We start from the raw sequence: 16,935 nt of genomic DNA on the forward strand, positions 1-16,935 counted from the left end.
GCCTCGACATGCCACTGACAAATCTCTTGTTCAGCATGTTTCAGATCGGGAGTAAGTCATCCGTAAGCTCCCAATCTTCGTCCCTGGCTTTTCCAGAGGACTTGACACTGTCGTACCCAACTCGTCGTGGGCGTTGCCCAAAACAAGCCATGGTGCTGCCCGTCTGCCTCTGATGATCCTGATCCACCTTCCACAGTTTGCTCTCATAAGCCTGGACTTCCATTTTCCTGCCAAGACTTGTGCAAAGGTGCACCAAACAGCGCAAGCACTCTGCATTGTCTGGGTGTGCGCTAAGAATTTGCTTGTATTTGTGAAGTGCCTTTGAAAATGAACCCGTTCGTCGTAAGCACAGCGCCACCTTTAGCTTCCACTTCACCTACGGAGAAGAAAAGACTCAGGCTCTGGACTGCTCAAACTGACTACCTCTTCAGGATGAATCCGTGACGCTAGTTGGAAGAAAGGCATTGCTTTCTCGTACAACTCGTTCTGCAGATAAAAAGACCCCAACCACGCAGTGACAACCACATCCGTTGGACACACTCTGTGCGACTCGCTGAAGTAGTGAAGAGCCTTTGCATCATCTTCACAGCGCACGTAGAGGTTTCCCAGCATAGCTAGAAGGCCTGCATCATGCATCACTTTCGAGACCAAGAGCTCTAGCCACTTTATTGCTTGTCGAGAGTTTCCCATAACGTCACTCACTTGTCCAATCTGCCATGCCCATGACAAAGATCAAGAAAATCAAGGAAACGCCATGAGAATACAATACCTGAAACAATACTTCGGTATTATTCGGAAGAACGTAACTTATTTTCTTGAATACGCTCAATGCTTCCTCAAAAGAATTTAGTTTCTTATATGCAAGGCCCAGGTTATAAAGTGCCTCCACGCAATCAGGGTCCACGTCTGCAGCGCCTTTATAGACTTGCTTTGCGCGCTCAGGATCGCCCTGTTTTGTTGGTACAAAATATGAAAGGATGAAATACAGTCTGCTTCTTACCCTCATAAAGTAACAGTTTCCTTGGTTGACTAGGGCGCAAGCGTTGAACCGATTATTTAAAACAGCAAGCTCCGCGTGTTTCTCCGCGTTTGCCAGATCACCCTCCAAGAAATATAAGAAAGACAGATTTGTTGCTGCTCGTGCTTGCAAATCTCTTTCTTTTCGTTCGAATTCTTTTAGCAATGCTATGGCCTGGGAAAATAAGTTTCAGAAACTACCAGATATGAATCATGGATTACTTGTTGAAAGTCTCTTTGATGTAGGTGTTGAAGGGCTTTATCCATTTCCATTTCGTGTGCAAGGGTCACATATTGCTGGTCTTGTAGCAACTCGATGACCCAATCATAACCCTCTACCAAAGAATTTCCAACAACAGGAGCAATAATTCTCGCAGATGTTAGTATGAGCCTGTTTGCCTGATTTTGTCTTGCATGTAGCTCCTGCCGCAACTCGTCCCTCTGCAAGATAAAAGAACCATCAAAGCATGCCAAAGGACAGTGGAAACGGACCCACCCGAAACACGGCCGTATGATCGGGCTCAATGTCATCGTCACGCTCTGGATCATAGTGTTTCACTAAGAGCATTTTTGTAAAGCAGCTTCTCATTTTGGAACAATTTCCCAAAACATAATGGGAAACTAGAAGATTGTAAGCCGCGTGATGGTCGACCGTGATGTCTATCAATGATTCAAATGACTGAACAGCATCCTGCTCACAACCACGACCGCACTACAGCGTTGGATGATAACTTCGAAACCTACCTGGTAGTGGCCAGTCCGCATCAAAGAGATGCCAATATTGCGCATGATCTTGTATCGCGTATCTTTGTACGAATTGGGAGTCTGATCAAGGGCCATGCGATACATTTTTACTGCAAGTGCATATTTCTCTTGTTCATAGTAAATGTTCCCCATATTTACTCTTAATCTTCCACCCTGTGGAAACTGCAGGATTTGAAAGGTCAAAAGTCCAAATAGTAAATATGCTGCCTACTTGCTTGCTCTTCACGATTTGTGAATAGGTATTCAACGCTTCCGAGTGTAAACGATTCATTTCATATTGATATCCTAGATTAAAACAGACAGCGAAAGTCAGCTCGGTATTCACTTGATCAGCCTATAAAAATAGCCAGTTGTCAGTGGGAAGGGGAAAATATGACTTGGAATTTGATACCAAGCCCGTCTGCTCTCGATGTTTGCAGAGCATCCTTTCGCGTTTTCCAGCTTCTTTAGCTTTCTCCAGAGCAGTGGCATATTGACCCTGGCTTTAAAATAAAGATGTAAGCAGTATTATCACCAGAGAGCGTACCAGAAAGCTGGCAGTGGCACTTTCCTCCAGCATCTGATTGACCTGACTCTCCAGCTCGCGAACCTGATATTCAGGATTGAGTTCGTCCCTTTTCTGCGCGTTTGTTAAACGTGCACCTTGATTCAAAGGATCGAACTTGGTACCCTGCCAAAGCCGTCAGGCGGGAAAACTTCGTCAAGTGTTGACTTACTCTGGAGGTATAGCCAGCTGCCCTTACAGCCGTCATGGGTCTGTCAAACGCTGTAAGGGAAGAGCTAGAAATTGACCGTGCTCTTCCAACACTAGGTGGTCTATAGTATAGTGCATTCTGTGGGGTTGGAGTCCTCGTATGATCCAAATTGAAGAAGTCCGGTGGTGACAAAGCCTTCCCTCCCTATAGAGATTGAAACGGCATTAATAGATGCATTTTCAGCTAGTTACCAAAAACTCTGAAGCAGTTGATGAAGCGGATAGAGGTGCGACATGGTCATACACTGTAAACTCCTCGTTTGCGCCTAGATTTTCAACAATACCTGCTACCGGCTGCATATATAAAATAATTCACCAACAGATACGGGGAAAAGCCTCACCCTCTGTGGCCTAGCCGTGAGGAACCTGATCTGCTCGTCGTAGTCATTATATCCCTCGTATAGCTCGTTGTAACGTACATCTCGAAAACCCCTGGCGCTACACGAGCTTGTCGCCATCCCAAAACCTAGATTAAACAGACAGTTGAGCATATTCCTTCAGCCTGCCAAATGGTATACCCGTCAACTTTTGGGCTTTAGCCGCCATGTCAGCGACGTCAAGAGCTTACATCGCATATTCTGGAAAAGCAGTTGAATCCGTCGGTGGGTTCTCGTGAAACCGGAATTCTTTGGCTGGTGGGTCGAATGACAGGTGCTGAAATTAGAGTAAAAAATGAAAAAGAAAATAGTGATTTTGAAGGTATAAGTAGAAATTTGCAGTCTGCACTGAAAGATGCCATGGATCTCTCAAATGCCGACTATGACACGCTAGAAGACATTGCCGATGGTTTAGAGAAAATGCTTCATTCATGGAATGATGTTCAGGAACAACGTGCTATGGAATACGCAAGGCTGAAAGAGGCCTTGGCGAAGGACACGTCACAGTGTCACAAGAGGACCACTGACATGAAAGAAACGCTGGAAAATATTGGTGTAAGAGTTTCCCAGGATTCCACAAAAGATGATACTTTTGTCTCCCCTCTGAAACCAAGCTCGCCACAACCACAACAAAAAGGCTCTCCCGAAGATGCTGCTGTCCGAGAGAAGGAGGAGACAAGAATGCTCCCTGAATGGGCTGCCTTGATGACCAAAGAGTTTGCGGATAGAGTCTCCACCAAAAGAAAAGGTGTTCTGAAGCATCTATATGGAGTCAAAGCCATGCCACTAAAGAAAAAACCTCGAAAACAGATCATATCAGTGCAGATTCAAGATAATAATCGTGACAAACGGGATTGCACTTGTGACGAGGGTGACAAGAGTGAGTTCCACCATAATCCAATCTATATTTTAAAATGGTTTGCTTCACTCCTAGACGTTACCGACCAGCTTGAAGGCTTTGTTCAAAGAGGTAGCTATTTTTGCAGGTGAAGAGAGAAAAAAATGGCCCCCTTCAAAGCAAAACCCTCCGAGTTTCATCAAGGTGCTACTCGATCGTGCTTCTTTCTAGCCATCGCACTTTCTTACTTGCCAACTGACATACACAGGGCAAGGATTCGACTAGCCAACTTAAGAAGCAACTTGAAGAGCTTCAAATAGCATTACTGGAGTCTGCAACGGAATATGAGCTCAAGGTTCACCAAAACATCTCATTTCTTTGCTTTCAACTTTTGTATTCTACAGATACTTCAAATGAAGATGCAGATGCTACAAAACAAAAATGACATGTCCAAAAAAAGTCCCCACACACCTCAACAACACCAAAACCAAACGGATGATCCAGTCAGTAATTTCAGCTCATAGTTCTAGCATCAGTTGTCCTATGTTTACTGCAGGACGGAGAAGCTCATACAGTAGACTGCTCTCGAAAACAGGTATCCAGGCTTCAAAGAGAGAAGAAGGACCTGACAAAAGAAGTGTTTGAATACAGGAGAAGAGAGAGGTGAGCATCTGACATGAACAGTTCATGCAACTCACGAAATCATCAAGTAGAAACATCTCGTAATGTTTCAAACAGGATGTTTGAACAACAGCGCAAGGTACTGGAAGACGCGCAGTACAGAGTTAATTGCCTTAAGAGGTGGCTTCAACCCTTCTCGCTTTCTGTGTAAAATACTGTGACATTTTCCAGGGAACTCATGAAAAAGGAAGGGCAGCTTGTGAATGTCCAGCTGCGTGAGAAAGCGTTAAGTGTAAGGGTTTCTCAGTTGGAAGACGCACTTAGGTCGTCATCGAACAAGTCCGACTTTGTAAGACTCTGGCATGCACTTCCTGAGCTTCAAGAATGGCTACAATCGTTGAGAAAGGTTTGTCAATTTTATGGAAGAATTTTAAATTTTTTTCTGTAATTACTCGTTCAACATTCAGGACGGTCCCATAAGGCTGGATCACTCGCATTTACTCCAGGTAGACAGTTTTATCCTCGGTTTTATTCCTGAAAAAAAAACTTGGTCAACAGTTGCAGCACTATGAGACACAGATCGCTAAAGTTCTCGAATCACTGCCTCACAAACCGACTGAAGAGGAAGCCGCGTTGCCTTTCTACAGGAATTGCCAGGCACCACATCAACCACCACTTCCTATTGACAAATGCAGAAAGGTACGTTGCGGTGTATTAAATAAATAGAATGACTTTTGTGCTCTCAGAAACTTTTTGAGAGATACGCAAAACAAAAAAAAGAATCTAAGAAAGAAGCAGAGGCGCTGCAACGAGAATTGCACAAATTAGCGCATCCAAAGACGTTGAAGGTATGCATGTCTTCATGCAGAAGGATGCCTGACTCTTAATTTGCAGTCAGTAGAAAAAGCTGTCCCATCTACTTCTGATACCAAAAGTACTGAAAGTGTTCGGTCAAAGAAACAAGTGCAGCAACCTTATTGGCTATATGGTGCCGCTTTGCTTCTTGGAGGATTGTTGTTTCGAAATCGATGTACCACTTTGGCAAACACTACATGAACGATTATAATTTTGTTCTCCATAATTTTTCTTGGTTGCTGTAAATAATCTGAGAATTTCCATTGATCGATCCTTAACAGGCAGTCGCTCGCCTGTTAAGGTGATCCAGCAGTTCGTAGCTGTCGGATCAAGATTTATTATTTGCAAGAATATTACTATGGCCCTTACACATTCTCCAGAAGATCTAGAAAGAAATCACTCAATCAGAGGTGCCAGTAGCCACGGTGGAGCAATCAGCAAGGTGGCAGATCCTTGGGCGGTGGCTCCAAGCGCTGCCACTCCTCGGCACCGTCCTCCACAATAAACACGGTATCAAGCCCCGTCAAAGAATGCAAATCCAAGTGACAATGAAACGCCCAAGTCCCTGGCAGCACGAGAAGAAGAGAGACGATCATCCCACGAAAGAACTCGCGATAAAACTCTCATAGCACTCAAGAGCAAAGGTTGTTCTCAGCATATCCCAGGAAACAATGTTTTGCTACTCCCTGCAAAGTCTCAGCGTTTGGAGGCAGGCCAGCTGATCGTGTTCCAGGCAACCAACGTCATGTTTATTTGTCCTCCTGAACACTTCTGACGCTTCCACATGTCCACGAGGCTGCTTGCGACGAATGCATCGGCTTTGAATTTGCGAGGTAGACCAACGGCGCTGTGAGCTGAAATCCGGAAATCCAAGCCGCCGTCCTGTGCCATGCGGGTCAAATCTTTGTACACGTGGTGAACATTGATCTGACAATGAGGTCCAATTACAGGTTGCCTCATGTTCAACAGGCTCACCACATGCCCATTAAGGTGGTTCACAGACACAAGCTTCTGTTGGTGAGAATTTTACTGCAACACCCACGTGGCTGATATGGCCTATATAGTTCTAGAGAACTTGTATTATTGCTTATGTGGCACAGACAAGTTCTTCAAAATTGTACTAGTTCAATAAAAATATGTCAAGTATTACTTAACTGGCTTGTGCTTGCCTCACTATAAGGTTGGTAATGGCCACATGCCTGCCTGTTGACTGGCAGAATGGGTTTGCCAGGCTTGTGCCCAGCTCACCCATTCTGGGTGGTAACGGGGTGGCATAGGCCCTTAACCTTTTCATCGCAAGAATGCAAAGCACTGGAGTGGAATCCTTGGTAGTGTGGTGCATCTCTACTTCATCCATGGCACTACCGCTTGCTTCATTGAAGATTGCTGTTGTTGTTTTCCAGTTATTTGATCTTAGAGGTGGCACTAGCGATTACTGCACTGTTGCAACAGCAGTGAAAAGTGAGGAGGCTGAGGCTGATCTCCAATGCCAGGAGCAACTGCCAGAAAAGAAAGATGAGAAGAAGGATGCGGTGATCTCTGACTACTGAGGAATCCTCCCCAAGATGAGCAAGGCAAGCCATGGTCATGGAAGTCCTTCAAGGTAAGCATATTTGTCTTTTTGGAAATTTCTTACTTCTCAGTGAGATTTTCATCACCTGACTGAACAATAAAAAGCGTAGCCCACCACACAATGCTCATGATCATCATGAGGCAGCATCTTCCACAATACCGTAGATTTCATCTCCAGATTGCCAAATCAATAGTGGGATAAATGCACAATCCAGCAACCCCCTCTCTTATGTGACTATGCCCTTGTCATGCTCCCTCTGTGGCATTCCACATCATGCCCAGTTAGCCACCAAATACTGTGCCCCAAATGCTTAATAACTAACTCTAGCAATGTTAAACTTTTATAATTTTGTGCATGAATGGCTATAATTTATAAGTATATAGTCTATGTTTGGTTTAGGCTTTTCTTTATTGTGTCTTATGTTTGTTCCTTCTTATATTTTCTTTCTTATTTTATTTATTTTCTTGATATCCTATCATCTAGGAAGCCTAGCCAACTCAATCAAAACACTTGCCACTCCCAAGTTCTATTTTAAAAAAAGTGTTTTTTCTACTCCCAAAACCATGAAAGGTAGCATGCCTCCATGAATGTTATTGATTAGTGTCCACTCCCCTAGAGCCACTATTCCTAGTTGCTCCGTGCTCTTATACCTTAACTCTTTGGCTGTACGCTAGGGAGTTGTTTCATGCTCTAGTTCATCTCCTGGCTATATGCTCGGGAGTTGGGCTCCTTCAATGGCCCAAGTCCTAGAACTCAGGTTTTGCTCTACTGTCCTTGTGTAAGACACAAATCCCTAAGTTTAATAGTCTCAAGATGCTACAACCTGTGACACACGAAAAGTGTCAGGATCATGGATCATGATTGGCAACATGGACAAGAGGAATTCGAAGCAAAAATGATGATTATTCAGTCCATGTTAGATACAATATCATGTCGTTGTGAGGACCCTGGTCCCCAAGCATGAGAAGAAACTGCAAGATGGAAGAAAAGACCACGGGAGAAAATCATCTAGTGAAAGCTAACCTGTTGCATACTCGTGCTTATACTATTTGAATGATTCATCTGGATCATGATAAACCTGGTGGCCCATAAGATGTAAACAGATGAGACAATCAAAAACTATCTTACTTTGTTTCACTTCCTTGTACTTTGACTGTAAGAGGTTGATGTATAAGACTGCCATTCGGGGCAAACAATCTCTTTCTTGTCCTAGAAGATCTGTAGAGCCTTGTAGAGCTTGCTAAATTGTCAGATCAAAGTTCTCTGTAGAAGATTTAAATCGGTATAAGAGTAGTATGCAACTGTCGCAAGAACAAACAAAGAGTGTCAGTGTCTTCATCAAAGCAATAGAACAACGAAAAATAAAAGAAAAAATTAACAAGCTAACTTTTTTGGATTATGTTTGTAGTCCCCGAAGGATGAAGAAGACATTGCCGTGCATCACTCTGGACTATCATTCCTTCAGTGCCAGTGTCAAGGAGACCCCCACAACAGATCACTAAAATCCCGGACAAAGTGGAGCTCGCATCTCTGCTCAGTGCTTGTGGTTTGTATTGTGACGCTGACCAGACTGCATGGGCAGCTATCGATCTGGGAGCGTATCACCTACACGATCATCGCCGTGTGTACTCCTCTCCAATGCTTTTGTACAGAAGGTTGAGACAACGCACCAGGCAACTATGCTAAACTATAGCTGATGCAAATGGCTTTCAGGTTCCATACACCCAAACTCAAACTAGGCACACTTCTATATCGAAAGTTTGCATGGCCGTGTCTTGTGATATTCCATTTTCTTGCAGCCATCTTGATTGAAGCTGCCAACTTCTTAGAGAATGTGTAATCTGTTCACTGACACATTTTCTCTTGTGAAGTGCTTCTTAAACTTCTTTCTTGTGTTATTTTGATCCAAAACTTCTACTTATGCATTCGATCTTGTGTTTTAATAAGTTCGTGATGGTAAAGTCTATTAATGACGTAGCAAGCTCCTTCAGAAATTGGACGAGTGAAAAACTGAGCGAAGGCTGGGCTTTTACGTAAGGTGCCTTTCTGGTATCTTCATTTGCTTTTCAAGTTCATCAATCACTCAACTTGATTCAAAATGCAGGAAAAGCTGGGCAGAAAAATGCGTAGAATGAATAAAGCACTGATCTGATTTTTGCTACAAAACAGACAAATAATAACATCGATTATTGATTTTGATTTCCCATCTCTACACAATGCATTAATGAAGCTAAGAACTATTATTTCCCTCAAAAAGGCCTGGAAGAACCAAACTGAAGCACCAGCTGCTTTTTTTTTTTTTTTTCTTTCTAGCAGCAAGGTTGTTTTTCTGTAGAGACAAATTGATCTGGAATCCCAGATTTTCCTACAAACACGATCAAGGCCGTGTAAGGAATGCTGTTTAAGGGATCAGAGCATAGACTATGGCACTCATAGCAAGGTCTATCACCGACTTAAAGGTATACAGCCATTTCTCCAAGTGATCTTTAGCACCTGTTGAATTTAGTTGCATGAGAATCCTCTAGGAACATTAGGAGCCCAAGTGCTAATGTAAGTATCAAACTCAGACAAGCTGAGAGTTTCTTGTAGGAGGCTACAGAAAGAAACTTCAAACTATTACCATGTCAAGAGAAATGACTTCACTTTCACTCAATGTTTCCCAATGCACTTTTATGAAATGTAATGGATAAGCACCTGCCTGTAGAAACATTGAAAGTTAAACCACATTCCCAGTAAATCAGAACCTACTTTAATCTCTCTGATAAAGGGTAAACCAAAATAATCATACTCTTTCGAAACAAATATACCCTTTTCTTGTAAATTGAGTCATTGGTCTTCTCCTTGGTGGAGCACTTCTTTCTCTAAATACACACAAACTTTACACCATACTTATTTTAATCTATATTTTCCAGCGGAGCTGGAATCCCAGCTAGTTGTATTCAATTACACATTTGGTCGTCAAGTTCGAATCTCCTTGGGCCAAGAAGCAATCTAAGACCCAATTGAGTATGTCCCATGCCAAACTGATATCATTGCTTGGATCCTCAAGCTTCATTACTGTTGTTAGTTCCTGGAATGCTTCTATTAGTAGTGTGATCAGCCGTGTTGTAGGACACACTTCAGCAGTCTCTCAGGGTTCCAAAAGTATATTAGGGAGAGTGTGGGATTTGGACTTTAGTGGAGCCAATTTGGCCAGGAAAGGCTAGTTTGGCCTAGGAAGGTTGTACCTAGGTGTTGAGTGATGAGATAACAATTAGGAAGTCCAAGGCTAGAGTGAATACAGACCGATAAGTGGGGTAGTTTGGTGAAGTGTTCAAGAGCCAGCTCTAGTTCCCCCGGGAGATCAAATGGTCAATGCTCCAAGTCCAAGCGTGGGTGGCACTACCTACTTGGATACTTGGTGTGGCTTAAGAGAACCTTGCTCTAAGCCCATGGCTAGAGCACCCAAAGGCGGAAGGTGGGGAGAGTACTTACGAGGCTTGTGTAGGGCTATGGTGTTCTGAAATATTGTCCCAAAGTCCCAGATTGTGGAAAGGAAGAGGAACAGTCCTCTAGTGTAGTGACTAAGGATACGGGCACATGGTGAGAAAGTTCTAGAGGACAAGGGGATTTAGAGGTTGGGCCTGCGGGCCTTGATTTAGTGGCAGTGTTGGTGAACACGGCCATGGACAAAAAGGGACTTGGAGGGGTTTGAAAGAGGAATATTGGGGAAAGCTATTTCCCATGTCTATAGGCATCCTAAGGATGCTAAGGAGTGGATCTGAGATGACCACTCATAGATGGATGACCTAGTCTTTGAGAGTTGAAACTGTGATGCAGGTGGTGTTGGACCATTAGTGTGGCAAAGGTGAATAGACATAGCTTTAGCTTAACGGGCTGATATGTCAGTGGTACCTTTGGGTGTCGGTCATGGGACCGGACACGTGGAGCACTTGGACCAAGTGCAAAGGTTGAGTGGTATGGATGCCATTCTCATGGCTAACAAACCCTAAGTCCTGAATTAGACTTATGGAGGTTGGGAATGAGACTCCTTCAAGTGGTCGAAGGTGTGGTTAAGTGACTAAAGTAGAATGGAAAAATTAGTCTCTTACATTGAGAAAAGAGAATAAAATATTCTTCTGTATTGTGAGATTTAATTAGCTGTGTGCTTGCAAAGGAAAAGTTAATTATTTTAACAAAATATACAACCATTTAGAATCTAGAGATATATGAGAATCTTAAAGAGCCACCCGTATTAATTGTATAATTGATTGTGAGAGGAATAATATTGTTAAAATGAATGGGTTTATGAGTGAGAGGTGGCAATTAATCATGAGAGTTGAAAAAAACCACGCATAAACCAACATTTCTAAGCTTGACTTGGTTCAACAGTGAATTGATCTTCCTAGCACCAAGGAAATCACTCCTATCTTTCTTCAAATTTTTTTAATGTTTACTCAAGTGCTTTTGTTATTTTTATGGAGACATATAAATCATGCCACAACAAAAGAAGTGTGCTGGTCAACCTCAATGGACCATTGACTGATTCATCCTCTAAGTACACCCCTAACTCCTTGTATTGTTCCAGCATTTATTAAAAGTAGCCCTGGTTACCATTTAAAGGACTTGTATCCTCATCCGTATTCGACCTCCCATAATCATTAATTCAAGTCTCAAATTCACTATCCTCAACCATATGAGGATAATCTTATGACTCTTTTATTGTCTTAGAGTCTTTATCTTTCCCGTGATCTTAACTGTCAAACACTCATTTGAATCAGATCCTTGACTATGCTAAGGTTTACGAGAGGAAGAGTTAGTGATTGATATTGAAGTGGTTAGTTTCTTATTGGATTTGAGTTGTGAATATATTGATCATTAATGAATTCTCTTATGTTTATTATGAAGTGAGTTATATTTTGCTATAAATGGATTCATGGAGGATTGGTTGGTGATCACTTATTGAGCATAGTTTTATTGTGCTTGGCTTTTGGATTGATGCAGACATGCTCTTCATTAGCTTTTACATTATGAAGTTTGACTTCTAGATGCGTTGAGAAGGATATCATGGGTTGTACCATGATTTCTTCTTTAATAGTAAAGTTAGTTCATGTGAAACTCGTGATCATTGTTAGGCAAGATTTGGCTATAGGCATTTTCGAGCTTTTGGTTCCTTAAGTTTTTATGCTCATTATTCCATTTGTTAAAGGTTGGGGAAGGCATTTTTGTCGCAAATGTGACTTCGGGTATCGAAAGTTATTTGTCGACTGTCTTTTAGGATATTCTTTCCTTACTACCATGATAGCAGGAGATCAGTATTGCTGGCCCATTATCAATTCCCACTTGAGCTAGTTGAGAAACTGGTCAATGACCATGCACTTAAATTGGATAAACATAAGGTAGGTATTCTATGTGTTTCTTGCTGAGCATACTCGGCCTAGTTCGACAAACTTGTATTATTAGTTTGCACTTGCTAGTATCAAGAACCCCCGCAATATTGAGCTTAGTCCCTTAATATTTGCTAGATGATAGCTTACTGTGTCTGCCAAACACTTTTGCTATCATGCCCTTTGTGTTAGTTTCATTCCAGTCCTAAATACTATTTATGGAAAGTGTCTAGATTTGCTCATTTAGCATATCTACAGAATGTAGAGATTGTCCTGAACACAATGGTGTTCATCCCGTATCTAAATTCATAATCTAGAGATATTCCATATTTAGTAAGTTTCAAGCTTGTCCTAGAGCCTAATTCCTAGTATTAAGGGAGTCTTGAAGTAAAAGCCCAAAGCATGTGTTCCTCAAAGGGGGGAGGGGGGATATGAGGGGTTTCAAATGTATAGTAGGGATAGTGGGTACGTTGGGCATGGCCGACCAACTTGAGGTATAGTCTAACTCTCGTTTGTGTGTTTGTTCTTGTTCTGCGTCCGTCTTGGGTCTAAGCCCAAACTCCACACCATGCAAGTTGGTGGAATACCCATATCCTCGCGTTAAGCCACCAGTATGCTGAAATAGCACCAAACTCCATTTGGCTCCGTTTTGCATGTTGGTCCTAACATTGGGATGCTGGATGCTCTAGGACTATTCCAAGTCACTCCATAATTCTGTCCCTTTGCTCCTTGGGCTGTATGCTTCAGAGTTGCTCCGTGGTCCGGTCCCGTCACTCCTTGGCTCCATGCTTAGGAGTTTGGCATCGTACTTTCGTTCAATGGCCCAAGGCCTTGAAACTCAGGTTCTGCACCATTGTCCATTGGACACGTGGCATGTGGCATGTGGCATATGACATGTGGCATATGGAGGGTTTAGGTTCTACTTCATGGTTATCCTAAGGTAAATCACCGTAAGATAAAGGGTTAAAACCACGTGCGCTACATTTGGTATTAGAGGATGAGTCTTAGCAAGTACTATACAATGAGATTGGGCAACTACTCTCGTTACATACACAGAGATGAAAGCAATGATCTGAATGGGTACACCTTTGGGTGTTAAGACTTCGCATTCATTCCTTAGGTATAGATTTTAGTTACCTTTCATACCATGGGTTCATAAGAGGGATTGAGTTGTTCCGTTTACATGAGTTTGCACTTGGGCTTGTGAGTGAGACACATTAGCAACTCAAGGTTATACTTTGAGTTGGCAGGATTAATATTAGCCTATTGGTGGTTCCATGAGTTGTTCCATGTACCATGGGAAAAAGTAAACCTCCCCTAGGTTTGCCATGAGTGGCAAATATACTAGTCCATAGTTGTTTAGCACAACACTAGTGGATCCTTCCGAGGCATGATTATAAGTGGATCAATCAAGATTGTAAGGAATAATCTATTGGTTCAAGTAGTCATTACTACATTCTCTCATAAACTTTTTTTGGATTGGACTGAAGGCAATGCAAAAGCAAACTTGAGGTTTAGTCAAAGATGAGACTGAAAAGAGAGTCGTCAGGGACAAAGGATTAAACACGTAAATTATTTTCTCTTTTTGGAAAGATGATTTGCAATAAGGTGTTAACTCATTGCTCGTGTTCACATTATGCAATCAAGAGTCCCTACCTTGGTGCATATTAGTTATAGTTGTCTTACAAGTGGTGAGTCATGGGATGGATAGCGGTGAAGTGCTATACCATTTTGTCTAAACTTGTTATTAAAGACTTGGGTTACAATGCTCAATTCTTTTTTGGGGAACTTTGTTATTGCTCCTTGAGTAGCTTGGTGTTGGATTAGTTTTGAGTTTAGTCGGAAAGAGAGTGGCATAAGCTTGTCCATATTGGTAAAAGTTAATGGTGTTAAGTGTTGTAAATCTCTATTAGTGAAGTGTGGCATTTATGTTATATTTTGTCGAATTGATACTCACATAAACCTTTGTAGTAGTGACATGGGCATTGCTCATGGTGTTGCTCAATTGATGATCAAGTCATTGTGATTTCATATCATATCCATGTGATAATGAGTAATATGTTTACAAAGTTGCTTGGTTAGACAATAATCAACCCTAAAGTGGTTGATAGTGAAGCTAGTCTACTTGCACAAGTAGCATTGTAGTAACTTTGACTGAGTTCTCAATAATGATGTATGATATGCTAAGTTTGAGTTGGTACCTTGGTTCCTTGAGTTTGCCCATTGAGGTGTTGCAAAAGGGTTGGTTGATCCGTTAGCACTTGGAGTAAATTATTGGATGGTGAAAGTGTGAAGTTGTTGAGGCATTGGCATTACTAGCACTTGTGTTAGTGGAAGTAGTATTGTTGTTTCAAATGATGAGGAAATTTCTTTAGAGCTTAATTTTCCATGTAATTTTTCTTATTAGTGTTTAGGCTTCACATTGAAGGTGATTGAAGAAGAGTGTTAGTGCAATATGAATATCTAAAGATATGGTCTTTATGATCAAGCCTTGGATGTTTTTGCATTTTACGGATGGCGATGTTGAATATTAGAAATATGGGCATGATGTTTAAGGCTTAAACATGCTATGGGTCATGAGAATTCATGTTGAGGTAAAATTATATGAAGTTGTTAGTAGGAGGAAGTTGGTTGAGTCTTGAAAGTTTGCATTCTTGGACTAAGACTTATTATTTCTCTAGGATGGAAATTTTCTACAAATTTTCTTAGACTTTTTCAATAGTTGATCTGTTAATCATTTTGTCCAAAAACCATTCTGTTTTCGTAAGCCAATACAAACTAGTGGAAGGGTTGGAGTTGACTTTAGTTGGCTTAAACTTTAGTAGGTAGTTTGTATGATGTGACCCAAAACAGATGTTGACTTTTGAGGCTAAGACAATTGAATTGGATAGAATTTGGAGTTAGTGTAGAAAAGTGGCAGTTACGCTTTTCAAGAAAGGTGACCCTTGTGCCTTTCTTCTATAATGTTATGTTAGGTGGCAGGTTGCACCTTGCATTTTGTTAAAGTTTATGAGAATAGTGAACTCTCACTGATCTTGACTTGGTCTTGGTGGCCCGGCACCTTGGTTGAGGATAGTGATGTCCAGCTTAGTTGTTTGAGATTGAGATGTTAATACCCTACTATAGCTTTGTGTATGAGGAGGTTGTGTATTAATATGAGTCCATCTTATGGTCTTCACTTTAGTTTCAATTGAGTGTTGATCATATAAAGCTAGCTTCTTCAAAGCATGCTCAGAGCTATTGACTAAATGTCTTGGTGAGTTTATTATGGTTGAGTTGGATTTGAGTAGTCATTTAGTTTGTGCTTGTCCATGTTCCTATATCTCATATTTGGTATTATGTTCATATTGAACAATTATATAAGAGTTTAGTGTTTAGGTCTTATGAAAGCAAGTTGAAAGAGTGATTGTTAGCTGCTTTGCAACTAGTGATTGCTTGTAGACTTTATCGAAGACTATTAACACTTGCTTCACTTGATGATAATTTAGTAGTGATAGACTTGCTTTACTGGTGTTGCGGAGGATCATGTTGTGGCTTACATTGTTTTTCCTTGTTGGCGTGTTGATTCCTTTGTCGATATCATTTAGTTACGTTTAGTCGGTGGTGTTTGATTACATTGAGTATTGGACGTGGTGAATCACTCCTTGATAATATGTTATCTATAACTGAGTGTTGCTGGAGGATTAGTCTCGAATGCTAAATATAGTATCTTCAACCTTGGTTAGCTTGGTTGCTAGAGAGCTTTGGGTGGTGATTCACTCTTGCTTTCTTCTAGTTTTGTTTTGGTGTTGATGGATTGAAGTGATGGCCTATCATTGATATTGTTGATGTTGAGATTCAAATGAAATGAAATGTCTCTGTAAGCGACTAATTTTTCCATTATGCTTTAGTCATTTAGCCACGCCTCCGACCCCTTCGAGGAGTCTCACTCACCACCTCCATAAGTCCTATTTTGGACTTGGGCTTGCTAGCCCCGAGAATGGCATCTCCGCCACTCAACCTTTGCACTTGGTCCAAGTGCTCCACGTGTCCGATCCCATGACCGACACCCCAAGGTACCACCGACACATCAGCCCGTTACGCTAAGGCCATGCCCATTCACCTTGGTCACACCGGTGGTCTAACACCACCTACACCACAGTCCCATCTCTCAAAGACTGGGCCATTCATCCATGAGGGATCATCCCCGATCCCCTCCTTAGCATCCTTAGGATGCCTATAGACATGGGGAATAGCCTTCCCCAATATCCCCTTTCCGGTCCCTACCAAGTCCCTTTCTGGCCATGGCCGTGTTTGCCAACACTGCCACTGGACCAAGGCCCACAGGCCCGAGCACTAAGTCCCACGGTCCTCTGGGACTTCCTCACCACACGACTGTATCCTTAGTCACTACACAAGAGGACTACTCCTCTGCCTTTCCACAGTCTGGGCCTTCGGGACAACATTTCGGAACACCGTGGCCTTACGCAAACCTCGGGGGTACTCTCCCCGCCTTCCGCCTTTGGGTGCTCTAGCCATGGGCTTAGAGCGAGGTTCCATTGAGCCACGCCTGGTATCCAAGTAGGTAGTGCCACCCACACTTGGACTGGGAGCATTGGCCAGTCGATCTCCCGGGGAAACTAGAGCTGGCTCTTGAACACTTCACCAAGCTACCCCGCTTGTCGGTCCGTATTCACTCTAGTCTTGGACTTCCCAGTGGTCAGTGTAAGGAACCAACTCGCCGAGGTGTCGTAGGCTAAAGGAACCCCGAAAGAATGACCAAAATGACA

General features: G+C 42.3%; 1 protein-coding gene across 1 annotated transcript; it reads right to left on the minus strand.

Moving 5' to 3' along the window:
* Position 1: 1 nt before the first annotated feature.
* On the minus strand, positions 2–2,994 carry LOC9660832 (intraflagellar transport protein 88 homolog). The gene is made up of 12 exons (XM_024662517.1): positions 2,878–2,994; positions 2,499–2,681; positions 2,309–2,452; positions 2,174–2,260; positions 1,994–2,116; positions 1,762–1,944; positions 1,514–1,708; positions 1,240–1,458; positions 1,001–1,192; positions 770–949; positions 424–711; positions 2–376 (listed from the first exon to the last, which is right to left on the minus strand). Exons 1-12 carry the CDS (start codon positions 2,992–2,994, stop codon positions 41–43), a joined length of 2,247 nt encoding a protein of 748 aa, XP_024518285.1. The 3' UTR covers positions 2–40.
* Positions 2,995–16,935: the final 13,941 nt, after the last annotated feature.

The sequence above is a fragment of the Selaginella moellendorffii genome, unplaced genomic scaffold, assembly GCF_000143415.4.
Source record: "Selaginella moellendorffii unplaced genomic scaffold, v1.0 SELMOscaffold_90, whole genome shotgun sequence".
NCBI lineage: Eukaryota > Viridiplantae > Streptophyta > Lycopodiopsida > Selaginellales > Selaginellaceae > Selaginella > Selaginella moellendorffii.

Coding starts and splice junctions, on each gene's coding strand:
- LOC9660832 (XM_024662517.1), bottom strand. CDS start 2,994: ATGGCGACAAGCTCGTGTAGCGCCAGGGGTTTTCGAGATGTACGTTAC. Junction 1,193..1,239: donor ATCAAAGAGACTTTCAACAA/GTAATCCATGAT, acceptor TTATTTTCCCAG/GCCATAGCATTGCTAAAAGA. Junction 950..1,000: donor GAAACTGTTACTTTATGAGG/GTAAGAAGCAGA, acceptor CCAACAAAACAG/GGCGATCCTGAGCGCGCAAA.